This window comes from Buceros rhinoceros, unplaced genomic scaffold (genome assembly GCF_000710305.1).
Source record: "Buceros rhinoceros silvestris isolate BGI_N320 unplaced genomic scaffold, ASM71030v1 scaffold15256, whole genome shotgun sequence".
NCBI classification, from domain to species: Eukaryota; Metazoa; Chordata; class Aves; order Bucerotiformes; family Bucerotidae; genus Buceros; species Buceros rhinoceros.
The window spans coordinates 1646-20608 of NW_010417118.1; the positions used below are offsets into that span (position 1 = coordinate 1646).

The window sequence follows — 18963 nt, forward strand, 5'->3', positions numbered from 1 at the left end:
TTTTTTTTTTTTTTTTTAGCTTTTGAGATGGGTTCTGTGTTTGAATTCTTTTCAATGTCTATCTCTCTTCTCGTGCTGGGCAGCTGTGCCTGTCTTTGCTTTGTGGCAGGCTTTGCACTGGATTAGCAAACTGGTCCTGCTACTGGTGTTTTGGGAGCAAGTACCAAGTTGTATTTGTTTACTCCTCACTCTTGTCACCTCTTGGTGCGTCTAGCACTTTGTCAAGCTTTGTCTTAAATTCCATAAAGAGTTCTTGAGTGTCCGTGCCTTGTAATTCTCAGAACATATTTGCCACAGAAGAGGTCCCTGGATTACTTCCCGCTGGGGTGTTCTCAGCAGAGAAACGGGAATTGCCAGTGTTGCCTCAGTAACACCCATGTCAGGAGCAGGAAGCACGCCTGGGTGGTACCTGCCTGCATGTCCACAGGAAGATGACAGAAGGCTCAGGATAGCCCCATGCCCTTTGAGATAATTCCTTCCGTGAAGCAAGTTTGCTGATTGCTTTAATGAAGTGTTCAGAAATACAAATCACTCTGTTGAGCATCCAATTGCATTTTACCATAGGAACGTTTGTCTCCCAAACAACTCCTGGGTTCTTCACCTTTTCAGTATCGGTAGGTGGTTCTTTCAGAAGCTGAGAATGGCAAAGATTGATTTGGCACCTGACTCGGAAGACTTAAAGCTGGACAGCAAATGGAACAACAGAAACCTGTTTTGTGTGTTTGCTTTGACTCTTTGGTGGTGTCTTTGTGATCATTCTGCGTTTACTTTCCAAGTCTGTGTGCAGAGGAGTTAGTGTCTGTAAGAAGTTTTCCTCTCCACAGGGCACCTCCAGGATCGTTAAGAATTCTCCTAGCTAGGATCTTTCCTGATGTGAGCATCCTGTTGTGTTCAGAAATTGTGCCTTCCTGCACAGTTTCCCTGAGGGGAAGACCAAACAAAAACAGCACGGGTACCTTCTTTGTTCTGGACACCCCTCACACCAAAACTTCAGACTGCGCAGATCTGAAAACTGGGCTGTTTCTTACGAAGAGGAGCTGCAGCTGCAGGAGGAGTTGTGGAACTGTGCTGGTCTGTGTTGGCTCTTCTGTCTCCTTACCCTCTGCATGTTCGGTTAGCAGAGCTGCTCCTCTGACTAGTGGAAGCGCCCAGTACCTGGTAGGCGACACTGGTGAGGGTATGACGGGCTGTGTCACACAGCAGCTGCTGTCTCAGCCGGGCTGTTCTCCACGCATGCTGCCATTCCGTGCCTGTCGCTCTGGGGACAAGGTGAATTTTTGCATTTCTAATGTGATCCCATGCCAACTTGGGTTTTGCACCACTTGCTTTCTCTCAGAGGGAAGGCGTGCTGTTCTGCCTCAAGCTTTAACTCTTGCCTCTGGAACCTGTCAGCCTTGATCATGTTAGAAAAGACATTTCACATAGAAACTGCCATTCCAGATACCAGTTCTGGTTTTTCCTTTCCTGGCCTGTCCTGGGTTTCGTTAGTGAGTCACGCAGCTTTTGCAAGACCTCGGACCAGTGATCATTCAGTCGGGTCTCCTGAATGTCTCCAAAGGCATTCAGAGAATTGCTTTTTCCTGGTTTGAACGTGGCCCGTAGGTAACGAGCTGGTTTGTTCATCGCTTAATTTACAAAGCTCTGTGCCAGGCCTGTGAGTGTCACAAGCTAAACGCCTGGACTCTGCGCTGCTGTTTGCTGGGTCGCAGACCCAGCTGCTGCCGGGAGAGGAGCTCGGCCGCGGGATGGGAGTCAAACGCCCTTCCCACCGGATCTTCACGCTTGAAATGTGTGACACCAAGCCGTACTCCATCTGCGGAGCGGCCAGTGGTTGCGTCCTGCGTTCGCATGACTTCGGAGGTGTGGATTTTTCTGTGAATTCGAACTCTTTTGCCAGGCAGTGAACTTTGAACAACTAACTTGTGGAGTTCTGCAGACAAAGAATTCACAAGACTTAACCTTTTGGCAGGGTTTTTGTCTTACAGCCAGTGGCAAGCAAACTTAGATGGTGCAATAGTGCAGACTATTCTTTTGATTGGTTTTCAGATAGGAATGGTGCTATGGCAAGAGAGATTAATTTGTTAGGGGATTAAGCTTGAATAATGTTCTTTTTGTACATGGCTTTTTTAGAAAAGAAACAAAACTGAGGGCATTGTGTTTGGTATCTTTGAGAAGTATATCGGTTTGGTTTATGTGGACAAGAGAGAAAATCAGGAGTTTTTCAAGTTAGCATTTTGAAATCCTTCGTTTCTCGCTGAAGTGAAAGATGAGAAGAATAAAAATAATGAAAAAAGATCTCATCTCCAGAAGGGTCAAGTGTGGTGGGATAGCGTATCCAGCTTTTTCAGGAGGGTAAGCTGCAGTACCGTACCTCAGAGAGAATTGAGCAACCTGGAGAACTGCTTTAATTTGTGTTGTATAAAAAGCACTTCTCCCTTTACTAAACTAAGGTTCTTCCTGAATTCTGATGACCAGGTTTGTTGTTCAGTGTGTACTCGCAAAGGCCTCAGTCCATTCAGCAACCAAACTGTAATGTTTGAGCGTTGTGGGTTTTTTCCCTAGGAAATCTGGATGCAGACTGCTTGAAATGTTGATTTTGTGAGCAACACTCAAGCATTTATGGTTCCTGAGCCATGGGTCACACGTTGGAAAAGCTGTTTTCTGGCAAGCATAAGGCTTTAATAGCAGAAGAATTGGAATCCAGAGCTAGTCAGGGAGATGCAGTCAAACCTCTCACATTCCTGGATTCCATCCTGAAGGGTATAGAATTCATCAGGGTTTTCTGCATTTGAAGTCGGCATTTGTTTGGGGCAATCGGTTAATTATTCCAGTTTCTAATACCCTGTCTGATACATTTCCAGGTCTGTCATTTCCAGGATTACCTCAGAAAGCTCTTTTGAAAGTCTGCTGTCATGTCCGCTGCCACCCGTTTCTGTGGCAAAAAAACCCATCAAGTGATAACGTAAACCTCAGTTACGTATTTGTAGAAGTGTTTGGCTCTAAGCTTCTAGGTCTCGACAGGCTCGTAGCAGGCTCTGAGAGCCTGCATTGGAACTGAAGAAATCTCTGCCAAGAGAGAAGCTTTGATGGCAGTACACACTTTTGAACCGATCTGTTGACACGTGTCCATCTCACAAAGCAGGGAAAGGAGGATTGTTTCATAAATCAGCTTTTTATGCTGATTGTACAAAGATCTCTATCTTAGCTGGACTAGGATCTTTTTCTAGGAGAAGATGAGCTGTTGTCAGAGTGATTGGTGGTGGTGTGGATGATCGGCGCTGTTTGAATTTCCATTCTCAACTGCTGTTTTCCTTTTGGGGTGGTTTTGTTTGTTTGGGAAGCTATTTTCCATGTTATTTTGGAAAGCATGGAGTCTGGTCCTTGCTTATAGGCTCTCCAAATTATTTCGGAGGACTTCTCATTGAAGTTACAAAATTGATGGCAGCATCACGAGTGAAGTCATCCCGATTACAGAGGAGTTACACCCTTTGTGATACTGAGTCAAACCTGGATTCTGCTTCTAAGACACATGAAATGGTACCAGGTTTCATGTGGTCTTGAGATTAAAATTCAATACAATTAAAGCCAAACAACTAAACCTGGACAGGCAGACAGGAGCCTTCTGGAGTTCAGCAAAGTGAAAATCCAGGTCTTGCACCTGGGGAGGAACAACTCCAGGCATTAGATCACACTGGGGGCTCAGTAGCAGGAAAGCAGCTTTGTGGAGGAGGACTGGGGCATCCTGGTGAGCAACAGGCAGCCGTCAGGTAGTGATGTGCCCTTGTGATAAAGGCGGCCAGCAACAATCTGGGCATTCGGCGTGTTGCCAGCAGGCCCAGGGAGGGGATCCTTCCCCTCTGCTGGCACTGGGAGGCCATAGCTGGAGTGCTCTATCCAGTGCAAGAGAGACAAAGACTCACTGTAATGAGTCTGAACAGAACCACCAGGATAAAGGGATGGGAGCATCTTTCAGCTGAGAGAGCTGGGACTGTTCAGACTGGAGAAGGCTTAAAGGAATCTCATCAGTGTGCATAAGTATCTGATGGAAAAAGATGAAGGTGGTGGAGCCAGACTGTTTTCAGTGGTGCCCACTGACAGGACAAGAGGCGATGGGCACAGATGGAACCACAGGAAGTTTCCTCTGAACATCAGGAAACATTTTTCACTGTGTGGTTTTCAGAGCAGTGGCACAGTTGCACGGGGGGTTGTGGAGTCTCCATCCTTGAAGATACTGAAAAATCCAACTGGAAAAGGTCCTGGAGAACCAGCCATAGGTGACTCTGCTTGAGTGGAGGGTTGGACTAGGTGATTGCTCCAGAGGCTTCTTCCAAACACACTAGCGGTGATTAAAAAAAGAGTATTTCTTTTTTTTCTCTAGAAAAAAAAAACAGAAATCTGATTTTCATTTTACTAACACTAATGGATGGGCTGACTTTGGAAAACGTGCGTATTTAAAATCATAAATACTTGCATTACTTATTTTGGATGATTTAATGCTGTACCTGCTGTGGAGATTAAACTCACTTGCTATTCAGCGTAACAGGGGGTGCAAATATCTGCACTGAGTCACTGGCAGGTTGAACAGCAGTCATCGCCTGAGCTCAGTCGTTTGACCTTACATGCCTTAAATTCCCATGGGTTCCGAGCGTTCATTCCGTTTGTTTTGGATAGCTTAGGTGAATGTGGCTCTCACAAATTTCTTCAAGAAAGATACTACAAAAAACTGGGAACACGGCACACGCTGTGTCTTTGTCACTCACGTGAGTTTGCACAGCCTGGAGTCATTTTAGTCAGCAGAGGCTCCAAGATACAGTTTCTGAAGTGAGAGGAAGGGGGTTATTTCATACACAGCCTTCTGGCTGTAAGATGGTGTATTTGTTTGTAAAACAAAAGGGAGGGAGCGAAGTTGCCCCATCAGGCTTAGCAAACACTGAGCAGAACGAAGTGGTTTTCTGGATCAGCTGCATATCAGCTACATTGTCCTTTCGCTGGTTTGGATCATAGCTTTGAGAGTAAAACTTTCTGATCCAGAGGTCCTGCATGTAAAGAGAAAGAGCTGCAACGTAGGTGCTTGAAATACCTGAGGTCATTTTATTTCTTGAGGTGTGTCCTGTTGACTACAAGGGCAGTCTGGATGACTAGATACTTGTAGATGGTGTGTCTTGGAGGAAATCAGTCCTGCCTTAATTACGAGATGGCATTGGTAAAGCTGTCAGTAATAGCGGAAATACTACAGTATAATCATTAAGAAGAGTCAGACATATTTTTGTTCTTCACTTGAGAAGAAGTGGGAAGGTTTGGTACATACCAAAAATAATAAAATATTTCACGTTAAGACATGCAATATAAATGATGTACGGAGGTCAACAAAGTTTACTAGAAAACAGGTCTTACCAAACAAACTTGATCTTGATGCTTTGAAATCTCAAGCTGGGTCACCAAATGCGTTAGTCATTTGTGCAGTGTGTGGTGTTGGACAGGGCTCTGAGCAACCTGCTCTAGTTGAAGATGTCGCTGCTCACTGCAGGGGGCTTGGACTAGATGACCTTAAAAGGTCCCTTCCAGCCCAACCTGTTCTGTGATTCTGTGTTCTGATGTCGTTGGTGCAAAAGGAATGCACCGATAAAACTCATTGGCTGATACCTCACAAACTGGAGACGTCCGGGCAAGCATGGTTTTGGAAGCGGGGTTAGTGCATGTCCAAACGCATGTGTCCCTTGCTCCATTAATAACCTGCGGCAGAAAGGCAGGTAGCAGCTCAGGAAAGCGTAGCTGTGGGGGTGATGAGTGCTGGGAGGTCCGTGCAGCAGGTTCCTCTGGATGGTTTAGCATACGGTACTCTCTGGAAAATGCTGCTGCCCAGTATTGCTGGGTATACGTAAAAGCCAGGTATGCTGAATGCTGGAGAGGAAGAAGGCTGTAACTTGGAAAAAAATGCTGTTCAGGGGGACGAGTGGATTGAAGGGGTATGAGTGAATGTGACAGACAGTTGGGAGCAGGTTTGCTCTGGGGATGGAAGCACAGCAGAGTAGAACTAAGAAGTCTCTGTACAGTTCTGTGTGGTCGGTGGACATGGCAAAGAGTCACGGTGCTGGCGCTTTCCAGAATATTGATAAACTAAAGAAAAAAATCAGTAGTAAAAAGTATTTTGGATCAAAGTAGACCCACCCTACTGCAAGAAAATTCTAAAAGCACGTTGAGCCTCGTCTTGAAAAGTAAGATTGACATGGCCATTGTCAAGATGTGTGAACACCTGTGTAAAGAATAGGTGACTAGTCAAGGTTCTGTGACCGTAATCTGGATTAAAAATGAGGATTCTTAATGGTGGACCACTGGAGCAATTTATTGTAACTCCCATCTTACATTTTCAGTGCTTCGTCTTTTAAACTGAGATATTTTTCCCTGAAGAAAAGCTTTTAATTGAGGAAAAAACTCTGTTATTTTTATTGCAGAAAATAACAGTTCAGCATCTCTGGAAGAAGTAAGATGAGAGGATCAGGAAATATCTTCTCTCTTATATTAAACCTGATATATCAGGAGAACTTTCTCTTATTGCCGTTTATTCCAGTTAGCCCCTGAATCCATCCTGTGATCTCTTGTAGTTCTGAAAAAGTCTTTTCTTTAAATGTACCGTTTGAGTTACTTTGCCAAAGCATGAGAATCTTGCACTGAGGAGAGCTAACTGGGAGAGCTACTTCTGCTCTTTTTAGAAGTCATTCTTCAGGAGGAGTCTCATGTGCTTTGCTCCCAGCTGCATTTGGAAGGTAAATTTAGGTAGATTTCTATCTTTCAGTCATTACACGTAGGGGCTTGTTTATTATTTGCTGTCTTCTTTTTATGCGGTATTTCTGGTTTCGTTTCTTGTCATTGTTTCCTCCTGGTGCTCCATAAGACGAGGAATGGAAAAGATCACCGTCGTTTGTATGGCTTATGCCTGTTGCTTTTCCACTCTGTTTCCCTTCTGTAGTGCTACGGTTCCCTTCAAGTGCTACAGTTCTTAAGCGCTACTGGACGAGCAGGATCACAGACCCGCCAAGGACACGTGCTTGCCAGACCTTTTCTGAGGAGCAGAACAACCAGTGTCCGTGTTCCTTACACTTTAGCTGCGGTGAGACCTGTTTAATCTTTTCTTTTTATGTTCTCAAACTACTTTCTTGTATGTTTTGACAGGAGGCTGGAGCCCACAGAAAAGCCCCTTCAGATTGTGTATGACTACTTGGCTGGGTTGGGTTTTGATGACCCTGTCAGAATGCAGGAAGAGGCAGCAAACTCTGATCTCAGCTGTATGATTCGCTTTTACAGTGGTAAGAAATTGTGTGTGTGCGCACTGTCGCTGTTCCTGTAGCTTTAACTGTGAGGGGGAGCTCAGCTGAAACCCAGGTCATTGACCTAATGGGTTTATTGATGGCTACATCAAACACCCAAAGTACCAGTAAGCGTTCCTTAAAGTAATGAGTTTTCAAGACTAATGGAAAAACCCACAGTTCTGTAGTTCTCTCAATCCTATCTATGGCTTGAGTAAAGACAGCTCCACAGGAAGACACAAGATTGCTCTGTTATCTTTAGTTTCCAGTGTTTTAACAAAAGCCTTAGACCTCCTAATGGGATCAGAAACATACTGCAGTTCTGTCCAGAGATGCCTGAAGATTGTATTCCCAAAAGGTGTGTGGATACGGGCAAGGAAGGTCCACAACCTGTAAATGGCGAGCGAAGTGCCAGCTGGTTAATGACAATGCAGGCTGCCGCTAGAAACTGGTGAGACTTCCGAGTGGCCCGTTGAGTCGGTTTGGGCAGGGTACCACGTGCGTAAGGAGCAGTGAGCGTCGGGGGCAGTCAGAGGCCCGATGGCATACAGTGCTAGGAGTCAGAAAAGGAATTTGCTGAGGCGAAGAGGAAATAGAAAAGAAATAAGGGGGAGGCAAGCTGATAATGACTATTTCATTGCTTTTAAATATTTCACCTGCGTATTTTTTGCATTTCAGAAAAAATATTGGTGTTTCTAATGGAAAATTGTTCCTGTGTAGTGGAGCTGGATGGAGATGTCTAAGCTGCTAGCCATCATTTGTTTGTTCAGTGCCAAAAAATGGAATCATAAGTCAGCTTGCCCACCCCTTTACCTGAGACAAACCCCTTCTGTCTGGGAGCTCTGTGCCGAACAGGCAGGACAGTGTGTAGAGGTCTAATGGAGATGGAAAGAAGCGTGACACGCATACCGTCTGGATTTATAGGGCAAGGAGTAGGGAGTCAGAAGTTACTTCAGCTGGAAGGAGGAGAGGCATCAAGCATAAGGCTGTAGAGAACGTCTGACCTTAAAAATGAGCAATTCAGTTGGGGTATGTCAAGCAGGAACTGCTGAAGATTCAGGAACAGTGACTCAGCTTCCTGGAAGCAAGTAGGTAGAAAATGGAATTGAGTAGTTTGTCAGCATGGGAGGGTAGTCCTGCTTAGAAAGAGGCTGTGAAGGAAGAAGTGTAAGGATTGAAGAGTTTCAGGAGACGTGTTACAGGAAAGTAAAACCAAATGCTGACAAAGTGGTTCTTAAACCTAGGGGAGGAATTAGAGGGAATGCTCTGGTGGATTGTGTGGTAATTTTGCAAAGCCTGCAGCCGAGAACATAAGGAACAAATTAATGCATGTTAGTCAGAGAAACAGTACTTAGAATCATAGAATCCCAGAATGGTTTGGGTTGGAAGGGACCTTTAATGATCATCTTAGTCCAGCCCCCCTGCCTTGGGCAGAGCCGTCTTTCATTAGATCAGGTTGCTCAAAGCCCCGTCCAGCCTGGCTTTGTACCCTTCCAGGGGTGGGACATCCACAAGTTCTCTGGGCAGCCTCTTCCAGTGTGCCGCTACCCTCATCATAAATCGTTTCTTCCTCATGTCTAATCTAAATCTGCCCTCTTTCAGTTTAAAACAGTTGTCCCTCGTCTTGCCACTACAGGCCTTGGTAAAAAGTCTCTCTGTGCCTTTCCTATAAGCCCACTTTAAGTACTGAAAGGCTGCAAGAAGGTCTTCCTGGAGCCTTCTCTTCTCCAGGCTGAGCAACCCCAACACTCCCAGCCTGTCCTCACAGCAGAGGGGTTCCAGCCACCCAGCCATTTCCGTGGCCTCCTCCAGACCTGCTGGAGTGCTGACAGCAGCCATCGTATTTCTTTTACTCGTTGGAGATGTCTCTTGGATTTCTCTGCTCTCTTCCCACATTTCTGTCTGCCTTTCTTATGTGATAAATTGAGTTTGTTTCCTACGCTGGTGCATGGTGAGCACGTACACCCAGTTGAGATGATGGGACTACAAGTGGACTAGTAGATACCTCACTCTGAACAGCAGAGAGAAGGAAGCATGCTTCCTGAAGCCTGGCTGTTGAGATACTTGTAGGAGCTCAAGAGTTTCATGAGGGAAGGAGATGTATTAAATTGGCTGGCAGAATGGGAGGAGGGCTTCCTCTCAGTGGAAGATTCTTGGAGAGTGGAGATTAGTGGCCCAGGCTGGATAGGGCAAGTTCAGAGACCAATGTTACAGAGTCTTTACATGCTTCAGCAGATCAAATGAAGAAGCTCCAGAGCTGTCAAACTGTTCATCTATGCAAGGTGTGACAGGCCTGAATTGTGGAGGGTCACACGCTTTCCCTGGTGGCAAATTGTCTTGATTCCTTGTACTGCGGTAGCTGGACTTGTGTAATTCATGAGGTGCCGTTAGAGGTGCTAGCTCTGTCTGTTGATGATTTGCAAAGCTGGGGCTGGTCCTTCAGCTTGGTGAAGTCCAACCATTTTTTTCTGTGGATGATTAGAGTTTCTTACCGTTGAAGGTCATCTTATGCCAAACTTCACGTCCCTGAAACAAAGCTGCTGTTGTAAATAAACACATCATATGTCTGCTAAATTCAGCCTCGTAAAGATAGCAAGACGGTGCTTCAGATTTGGCAAGCTGATGATCCTGCTTTCTAACTGAGAAACGGTTTTAACAACTCTAGTTGGTGGTTAACGTTTTGGTCCTAAGAAAAGTTTGGAGTATGGTTTGTGTCTGGAAGTGCAGCATGCATAACCAATAGTGGAATATTTTTTCTAGTAGATCCAATTAGAGTTTTTGTCATGGTCTGGCATATATGTTAGCCACTCAGTTCCTCTGTCTGAGTTCAGGGCAGGGAGGAGCGTAAATATCGGCAGGTTCGTGTTGGTTATGGGTATCGGGGCACTTGCAGGACAGTTCAAGACAGAAGCAGCATGTCAGCAGCAATTTCAAAAAACCAAAAAAAAATCCTTTTCTAAGTAAAACAAAGGACCCACTGCCAGGATCTGTCTTAGGGATTATTTAGGATAAAATGAAAGATAAACGTGAAATCGGGGGATTCTTAACACTGGGAATGCATAGATCCATCAAGTCAGGCTTAATCCTGCTCTTTGAAGTATTCAGTTAAGTGACAATTTGTAAAATTTTCATAGTCAGTAAGATCGTATCAACAGTGGACAGAATCTTGAAAAGCATCTGGGAGATTTGTCATTATATTGGAAAAAAAAAAAGTAAAAGGGGCAAGGCGATAGGAGGATCTAAAAGTAAGTGTATGTGGGTTAGAAGGCTGGAGCGGAGTTCTTGTTAGAGTCGTAGCTAGCAGTGCACACCACACAGCTGTAACAGTCTCTGCTGGAGTCCTTTCACTTCAGTCATCTTCAGGGAAACAACTTTATTCTGTAGCTGATTTTCCAGGCCTTCCTTTAAAGCCCAGTAGAAGCCACTTATTTGATGGTTTCTGTGACTGTAGCTGACTGAACAAGAGTTTGAAATTGTTTTTCCATTGCATCTGAGTGAAGGACGTTTGGCAAGTAAGTTTGCTAAGGTCTGTAATTACCTCTAGGCTAGAAACACACTACATGGTGACCGTTACAACGTCGTGCTGAAAGGCATGCCGTGGTTGTTCATCAGACATTACTGCACTGACTGAGGAGGTTGCTCGTCCTCTGCGTGAGATTTTTTTTTTGTAAGCGCAACTTGTTTTGTCTCTCCTTGTTCTTTACAATAACTGATGTTGCATGTTACAGCTGTGTTGGTATTTCTACTCACAGCTGAGAATGAAGAGCAAACGGGAAGTAAATGCTTATGTCCCCTTTTTCTTCAGAAAAGCCATGTCAAGTGGAACAGCTAGATCGCATCCTGCTCTCCGGAGTCTATAGCGTACGGAAAGGAAAGACCCAGTTGCACAAGTGGGCAGAGCGCTTGGTAATTCTCTGTGGTACGTGCCTCATTGTGTCCTCTGTGAAAGACAGCCACACAGGGAAGATGCACATCCTGCCTCTCGTTGGAGGGAAGGTAAGGCTTCTTTTGGTTAGCTTCTCATAGAATCACAGGATGGTTTGGATTGAAGGGACCTTCAGAGCTCACCCAGTCCAACCCCTCTGCAGTGAGCAGGGACATCTGCAACCAAAGCAGGTTGCCCAGAGTCCCAAGGTGCAGCCTGACCTGGAATGTTTCCAGGGATGGGGCATCTACCACCTCTGTGGGCAACTTGGGCTGGTGTCTTACCACCCACAGTGTAAAAAAACTTCTTCCTTCTCTCTAGTCTGAATCTCCCTGTTTTAGTTTGAACCCATCACCCCTTCTCCTGTAACAACAGGCCCTGTTAAAAAATCCGTCCCCATCTTTCTGACAGGCCCCTTTTCAGTACTGACAGGTCTCCCTGGAGACTTCCTGCTCCAGGCTGAACACCCCCAACTCTCTCCCCTGTCCTTCTAGCAGAGGGGTTCCAGCCCTTGGGTCATTGCTGTGGCCTCCTCTGGCCCTGCTTCAGCAGCCCCATGTCTTTGCTGGGCTGAGGAGCCCAGAGCCCTGCAGGGGGTGTCTCCCCAGAGCACAGCAGAGGGGCAGGATCCCCTCCCTTGACCTGCTGCCCACGCTGCTGGGGATGATGGCTGGGTGGCTTCTGGGCTGTAAGCCACATTGCTGTCTCATGTCCAGCTTTTCACCCACCAGCACCCCCGAGTCCTTCTCCGCAGGGCTGCTCGCAGTCACATCACCCGCAGCCTGTTTTGATATTGGGATTGCCCATCCCAGACGCAGGACCTAGCTTCCTGTGGCTTAGAGAGGAAGAAGGGATCATGATGAAGGGTATTATACGCAAGAGGTTAATGTAGCTTTTATTACAAATTACTGCATTAATGTTGCAGAGAGTTGTAGCACCCCTTTGTACTCACCTTTCTTAGGTAGAGTCTTAAGGCTAACAGAGTGAAGAGAACTGGTTCTGCTTATGTTGTGAATGGGCATTCTGGAGATTATGATTACCTCTTGGATCTACTTCAGCAGAAAGGTGTCAAGAAGGATTTTCTTCTGTTTCTCTCCAATAGCTTTACAACTGTGTTTGCAGCAAAATGCAAAGTTACTGGTGGTGGGTCATACCTCACACTAGACTTCAGATCCGTTACAATTGCTGGCATTCAGGCAGACTGTTTTGGTTTCAATTCTCCCTTTGCAGGTGGAGGAGATGAAACGGCGGCAGTACACGCTGGCTTTCACATCTGCTGGAACACAAGCTCAGACGTACCATGTTTCCTTTGAAACGCTGGCAGAGTGCCAGCGGTGGCACCGGCAGGCATCCACGGTGAGGCCCTGCGGGCTTGCGTGCCTCGGGTGGTGGTTGCAAGGGTAAGAAGGGTTTCTGATGCAGGCTTGGTACACAGGCAGAGATGAAGCTGCGATGATGGAGAAAGCACCCAGGGCACTTTCCAGCTTTCTTCATTGCTTACGTGCTCAGGGCTACGTAGGTTTCCTTTTGGCCTTCTCTTCTCTCTGCCTGGGCAACGCTGTTAAGGAGTAGTTCTGCAGGTTTTTTTTTTCACCCCCACTGCACCTACTGAGAGTAGCTACTCACAGGTGGCAAGGGCAAACCCCACGGACTGGCTGGCTTTACAGTCATAGAAACCTGTGAATTGCACCTGTTGCTGTACTTGAATTCTGCCTTGAACTGTTCCTGGGACTGGCATGGGGCTACCCTGGTAAGTTTGAGTTAACACAGAGATCATAGGTCAGCAAGGGGAGTGCAGATGTTCAGAGCTACACCCTTATTCCCCATTAAAGTACAATTGGGTGGCAATAGCTTAATGCTGAGCCACCCTTTGACCTCATGTATATACTTACAATATTGTGAAACATGAAATGAGTTCAGGATAAAGCAGGATAAATCTCAATGAAGCACCAAAGACCTTGAAACAAAGCCTCCTTAGTGAAAGGAGGTAAGATGTTTGCAAAGGCTTTATGAAATGTTGCAAACCCATAATTTATGAAGCCTTTTCATCATAACAGGTTATGTTTCTGGTATTATACCCTGAACAAGCTTACAAAAGAAAGTTGGAAGAAGTAGCCAGGCCAAGCAGAGGTTCTGTAAACCTTAAAGGACTGAACTGGAAAGTCAACTGCTTCCTGCTGCTGCTTGCATCTTTGGAAGGCACTCGAGATTGTGCTGTGTCAGCAGAGTTTCCTCAGCTAGAGACATGGTTTTCTCCATTAGGTTGGCTCTCTTATGGTCTAGGTTTTAGGCAGCACCTGTTGCACATACAGAGCAGGTCTTTCTGTGTGTCCTAGTGGCTATCCAGATAAACATCCTTGTTGGGGGGCTTGCAGGAACAGTAGCAGCAACAGGCTTAAACTCGTACCTCGAGGACTCAGTTCCCTGCATGGACTCTACCTGGTGGTTACAAGGGGATTCTTTCCTGTTCTTGCAGATTGTTTACTACTTGCATGCTTTGGCCTTCTGTTGTTAGACTTCCAGAGAAAAATTGTTGTGCAGCTGCAGCTCTTCCTCCTTCTTTTCAGGTTGTGTCTATGAGACTTGGCATGGTTGATCTTTCATGCTACAGCCTTGAGGAAGTACCCGAGTACCTCTTCTACAGTCAAGACATCATCTACCTCAACCTACGGCACAATTTTATGAGATCAAGCGGAGCAGGGAGTCTTGACTCTCTTTGCAGGTCTGCAAAGAACTATTTTTCATCTACATTTGGCATTCTTGACGTGCATCCAGGGGTGGAGAGGAGGGGTGCTGTATTGCCTATTCTCATGGGGATGGTAAAATGGTTGACCTTCAGGAAGCTCTAACAAATGAGGGGCTAGGAAGCAGAACTGAACAGCGCAGGCAGGCATAAGCTTCCAACAATTTGTGGTATTTATGAACTCCCTTCCACAGATTCTTTGTGCTAAGTTTGATCTGAGATGAGTTTGATCTTGATAGGTGGAGCAATCTGCCATTTGTACCAGCAAGACACAATAGCGATATAAGGTTGCTTGTTAAACAGAGAACATTCTGGGGTGTAAAACAGAAGGTGAGGGAAAGCACAGTGCTGTTGTTGTGGGTAAGTGTTTGTAGGAAGAAGTGCAGATCTGAAACAGCCTGTTTTGGTAAGTTCTTAATGTTAGTGTGTCTTTGGGATTGGCAGCGGGCCCATGAGACTCCCGCTTTGCTTTGGGAGCTTTTAGTGATCTGCCTTTCAGACATAACAGTTGTGTGATGGTATGGAAGCATGATGTAATCATCTTGGGTAAGTGAAGGAGTCTTAACTAAATATTATTACATTAAATATCATTAAATCAATTCCTGAAAACCATAAAAATCTAGAGGAAGTTTAGTCTGTTGATATCTACACTAGCCACGCTAAAAAGAATTCACGGAGTTGCTCTGTGACTTCCCAAAGCTGTTAGGAAGCCTGTATTGCCAAATGGCTCTGTTTGGAACACGTTGTGCCTTAAAAATGTGTTTGGAGAAACCTTGCAAAACTGCAGGTGTTTGGTTTGGGTTTTGTTGCTGTTGTTGTGTTATGGTTTTGTTTATCTCTAGGGGACTATTACCAAGTTTTTTCACTTTTCTCCCTACAGCGTAATGGGATACCTAGGTATCCACGAGGGTATACAGCGAAAAAAATTGCTTACCTGTGGGAATTCCTTACAGCTTCATTGAGAGCCAGAGTCTAGTCTGGTTTTATTTTAATTCCAAACTTGTTTAAATGTTTTCTGACTGCTGAATTGTAATAGATTGTTATTGGAAAAGCTGCTTAAAATAATTCAAGATTTTGCTTTCTGCTCTGTCATGAAATACAGTGTATGATGTTGAAAACCATATCAGAACTTGTTTTCTAAAATGCGGTATCCTTGGTTCACAGGATCAGCAAAGGGGCTTGACATTTCTTTTGACCTTGCATGTAGTCAGCAAGAGATCTGACATGTCAGAAACTCGACTCTTCCTGGCAGTGACTATGTCTGATGAAGCTGAAATCCTCAAACAAAAGCCATATAAGAAGCCCTCACTTCTCACAATCTTGAATAAACAGGTAGCGTTAGGTAGCACACATAAGGCCGCTCGTTGCCTTTTGAAAAGATATTCTTTCTGAGGTTTCTAGGGTGTTTATCAGGTCACAGCCCCAAATGAAGAAACTTGCTTGCTTGCAGTAGGTGTTTGCAGTGCCTAGGGATTGACAGTTCCTGACAGCAGAATTTTTTGCCATGATCATATCTCTTACTCTGAGGAAATCTTCGAAGCTTGAGGAGTCTAATTAGCTGTAACTATAAAAATTAAAAGGGGAGTGTTAAGCGAAGGAAATTAAAATGACCCCACCTGGTTTGTTAAGTCTCCTGGCTTATTTTTTATGTAATGTACTGCCTTTTAAGTATCTCCCTTTTCTGGAAAACATCACAGTGGATAGTGTCTGCGTGTGCGCTTGTGTATCCATATGCATGTCTGTTACCACCGTTCTAGCTAGTTGATACAGAGTTGTACTGGGATGCTTTGGCAGCAGAGCAGGATGTCGTGTTAAGCTGGGAATACTTCAGGCCAGCACCAGTCTGGACTGCTGAACAGAGGATGGTCATCGCTTGAGGATTTGTTGCTGTGTTTCCAATACCGTATTGAGATTACCTCCGTGATCTTAATATGCCTTATGAGAGCACAGACCCAAACTTGAGGAGCCATGAAGATTTCAGGATCCTTATTCCCTATAGTACTTGGTTCATGTACACAACTTGAATGGGAGTTGAGTTTGGGTTCCTACATCCCTGCTGCTTGAGAGTGTTGGTGCAAAGGAGAAGGAGCAGAAGGGAAGCTCAAAAGGCTTTTGAGTAGTTATCCTCCCCGGTGAATTTGACAGTCTTCTTGAGGAGTCTCAGACCAAGGTGTGTCATGTACCAGTTTCCCTCCAGCTTTTGGAAACTTCGGTGCCCCTGTTGTGTTTGCTTTGGTATTGTTGCAGGGGGATGAATTCTAAAAATGGATTATGCCATTGTGTTTAACGCCATGCCTCTTGGGGCAGCTTCTCACTGTACTCCACTAATGGCAGAGAAAGAGCTGCTTGGTGTTGAGGACAGGTGCCATAAAAAAGCCATTGTAGAACTCCAGAGAAAGCAGTTCCATTAAAGTGTCTTCCGATTACAAAACCTGAGAACTGTGATCTCTCCTGAATCTCTTAGAGTTGAACCAGTTAATGAGAAAGTTCAAACCTGTAGGTTTATCCTCATTGTTTTCTTCTTTTCCATTATTGTTGTGGAGTTCAGTGTGCAGGTTTCTGATTTTTGTATCACTGTTAGATCTTCGCATCGTACAATATGCCCCCTTTAGGAAAGCTGTTACCAATACATCATCTTTCTCTTTGGCTTTCAGTTGCATCACAAGTGAGTCTGTCTGTGGCTGCAGCAGCCCTATGCCCTTATTTATATGACAGGGACTTTCTCAAAGCAAACAACCTGTGTCCAAGTTTCAGATATGCTCCTTCTTTAAAAAAAAAAAAAAAAAGCAACAACAGCTTCCTTCCCCTCCAAGAATATGAAGCAAAATGGAGAAATACAATGTGTAGTTCCCACACAGATCATTCCAGGTATTCAGAATGTGAAAAAAAAGAGTCATTATAAAGAAGAAAATATTTCAAAAACTTTGAGTCTTATACTTCAAGACATCTCAAGCTAGAAATAATATTCTCTCTCAAACTAATTAACCTTGGTTTTGTTACCTACATTAAAACTTTTGCTTCTAAATAAGAGCTACTCGCCATTGCCTAGCAAAAAGTGTGGTAGGTAGAGCAGATGAGTGATCTCTGTGTTTCCAGCGAGTACTTTTCTGGTACATCACAAGAGATTTGTGATTGTCTCATAGAAGTACCATATCAGTGTCCCCATTGACTTAATTTGTGATGGGTTCCACTTTTAGGGATGAGGAGGTTATTACCTGGGGGAAAATGCTTTTGTTTACTCTAGAAGAGGTAGGAATTCTTTGAGAAGAACCTCCTGCATAGTACTGCAGCCCACGCTCAATTTCTTCTCTCTATGTGGACTCAGCACAGTGATAGGAGGAATGGGAATAGGCAACCATCTGTTGAGCATGGGAGGGACTGTAGTGACTGCGAGGACTGTGTTGTGTCAGTACTTGTGTGCTGTACCTGCTGTACTTTACCAAGCAAGTGACACTTAAGACGTGGACTCTTTTTAATGGATCTCTGGGTGCAGGTCTTGGGGCTTCCCAGCATGAATTCAGCATTCCCTGGTTTTCCCTTTAAAAGCTCTGCCAAGCTTCTGTTGTGCCTGGCTTGAAAAGGGTATTCCCCTCGTGTGCTTTGTTCTTAGAATAGTTCCAGTTAATGTTCTCAGCTCCTGTTTTCCCAAGCTCTTAACTGTAAATAATTCTTTAAAGGTAACTTTTTTTGACTGAGTGTTTTTAGTCTCCATAATCTTAGGAACAGTTGCTGGGAGGAAGCCTGTCAGGAGTCAGGGTAGAAAATTGTTGTCAGTTTCTGAGGTAGAACCATGGTATTTGAGCACTTTCAGCATTACCACTGAGATACAAAATATCAGTGACTTAAAGCCAAATTTGTGCAGAAACTCCCATAATGAGTTAGCTGACTGTATCGCCAGTGTGCAAAGATCTAAAAATTCTTTGTGACTGGTTTTGTATGGTTTTGCTTTGAGACCATGGAGGTTTGTGAACTAACTATTATTCTTGCCAATAGGTTTTCTCAGTTGAAGAACCTGAACCTGTCTCATAACAGACTGGGAGAGTTTCCTGTATCACTGTGTGAGATCTCTACTCTGGCAGAGCTTAATATCTCCTGCAATGGACTTCATGACTTGCCAAGCCAGATTGGCAGACTGCTGAAGTGAGTGTACTCTTTTTATCTGTGGTCATAAACATCCCGGGTGCTTTGGCTGAGCGCAGCTGACACAAAGGTACTGCTCTGGAAGGTGCGAGTACTGGGGCAGCCTGTTCTGCCCATGAAGACTGAATGATGTTTTTGACTCTGGCAGAAGGTCAGGAACCAAGATGTCCAGTAAGGTTTGTTTTCCTTGAAAATTAAAATATCACTGTATGTTTATACAGTGGCCATTTTAAGTCACTGGTATATATAACTCCTAGTTTGTGACTTCCTGCCAATTCTACTAGCTATGTAAAATACGTTAGTCTAAATCAGCTTTCTAATAGAGGAGGAGATTAATGGATTTTTGTCTATTTTGGAGTGGCCTAGGAAGACACTTAACAGTCAGTATTATAGGCGTAATAAAAGTATTCCAGCAACTTCGTGTGTATAAGAATAAAATTAGCTGTTAGGTACCTGTAAAAAAAAATAGCCAGACTGTGACCAGCTAGCTATAGGAGGAAATTCACTGAAAATGCTAAATGTAATGTTCACTACTCTGCTGAATTGTTTTCTTTTTTTTTTTTTTTTTTTTTTTTTTTTTTTTTTTTTTTTTTTTTTTTTTTTTTTTTTTTTTTTTTTTTTTTTTTTTTTTTTTTTTTTTTGGTGCTGCAGTCTCCAGACCTTCTGGCTTGATGGGAATTGCCTCACGTCCTTACCAGAAGAACTGGGAAGTCTGCAGCAGCTCAGCTGTCTTGGGCTTTCCTTCAATAACTTCTGTGAATTGCCAGCAATTTGTGAGAAACTCGTCCTCTTAGACAAACTAGCCCTGGCGGGGAACTTGCTAGAGACCCTGGACCTCACAGTGCTGAACC

At 44.5% G+C, this 18963-nt stretch overlaps 1 protein-coding gene across 1 annotated transcript in view; it reads left to right on the forward strand.

Moving 5' to 3' along the window:
* The window catches only part of PHLPP2 (PH domain and leucine rich repeat protein phosphatase 2), a gene marked incomplete at both ends in the record, with an annotated part of 25802 nt that overhangs the window by 1575 nt on the left and 5264 nt on the right, over window positions 1–18963 (forward strand). Inside the window, 6 exons of the mRNA XM_010138083.1 lie at window positions 7171–7304; window positions 11110–11300; window positions 12460–12585; window positions 13797–13951; window positions 17966–18112; window positions 18764–18961. Coding sequence (XP_010136385.1) covers window positions 7171–7304; window positions 11110–11300; window positions 12460–12585; window positions 13797–13951; window positions 17966–18112; window positions 18764–18961 — 951 coding nt within the window. The remainder of the gene's footprint in view (window positions 1–7170; window positions 7305–11109; window positions 11301–12459; window positions 12586–13796; window positions 13952–17965; window positions 18113–18763; window positions 18962–18963) is intronic.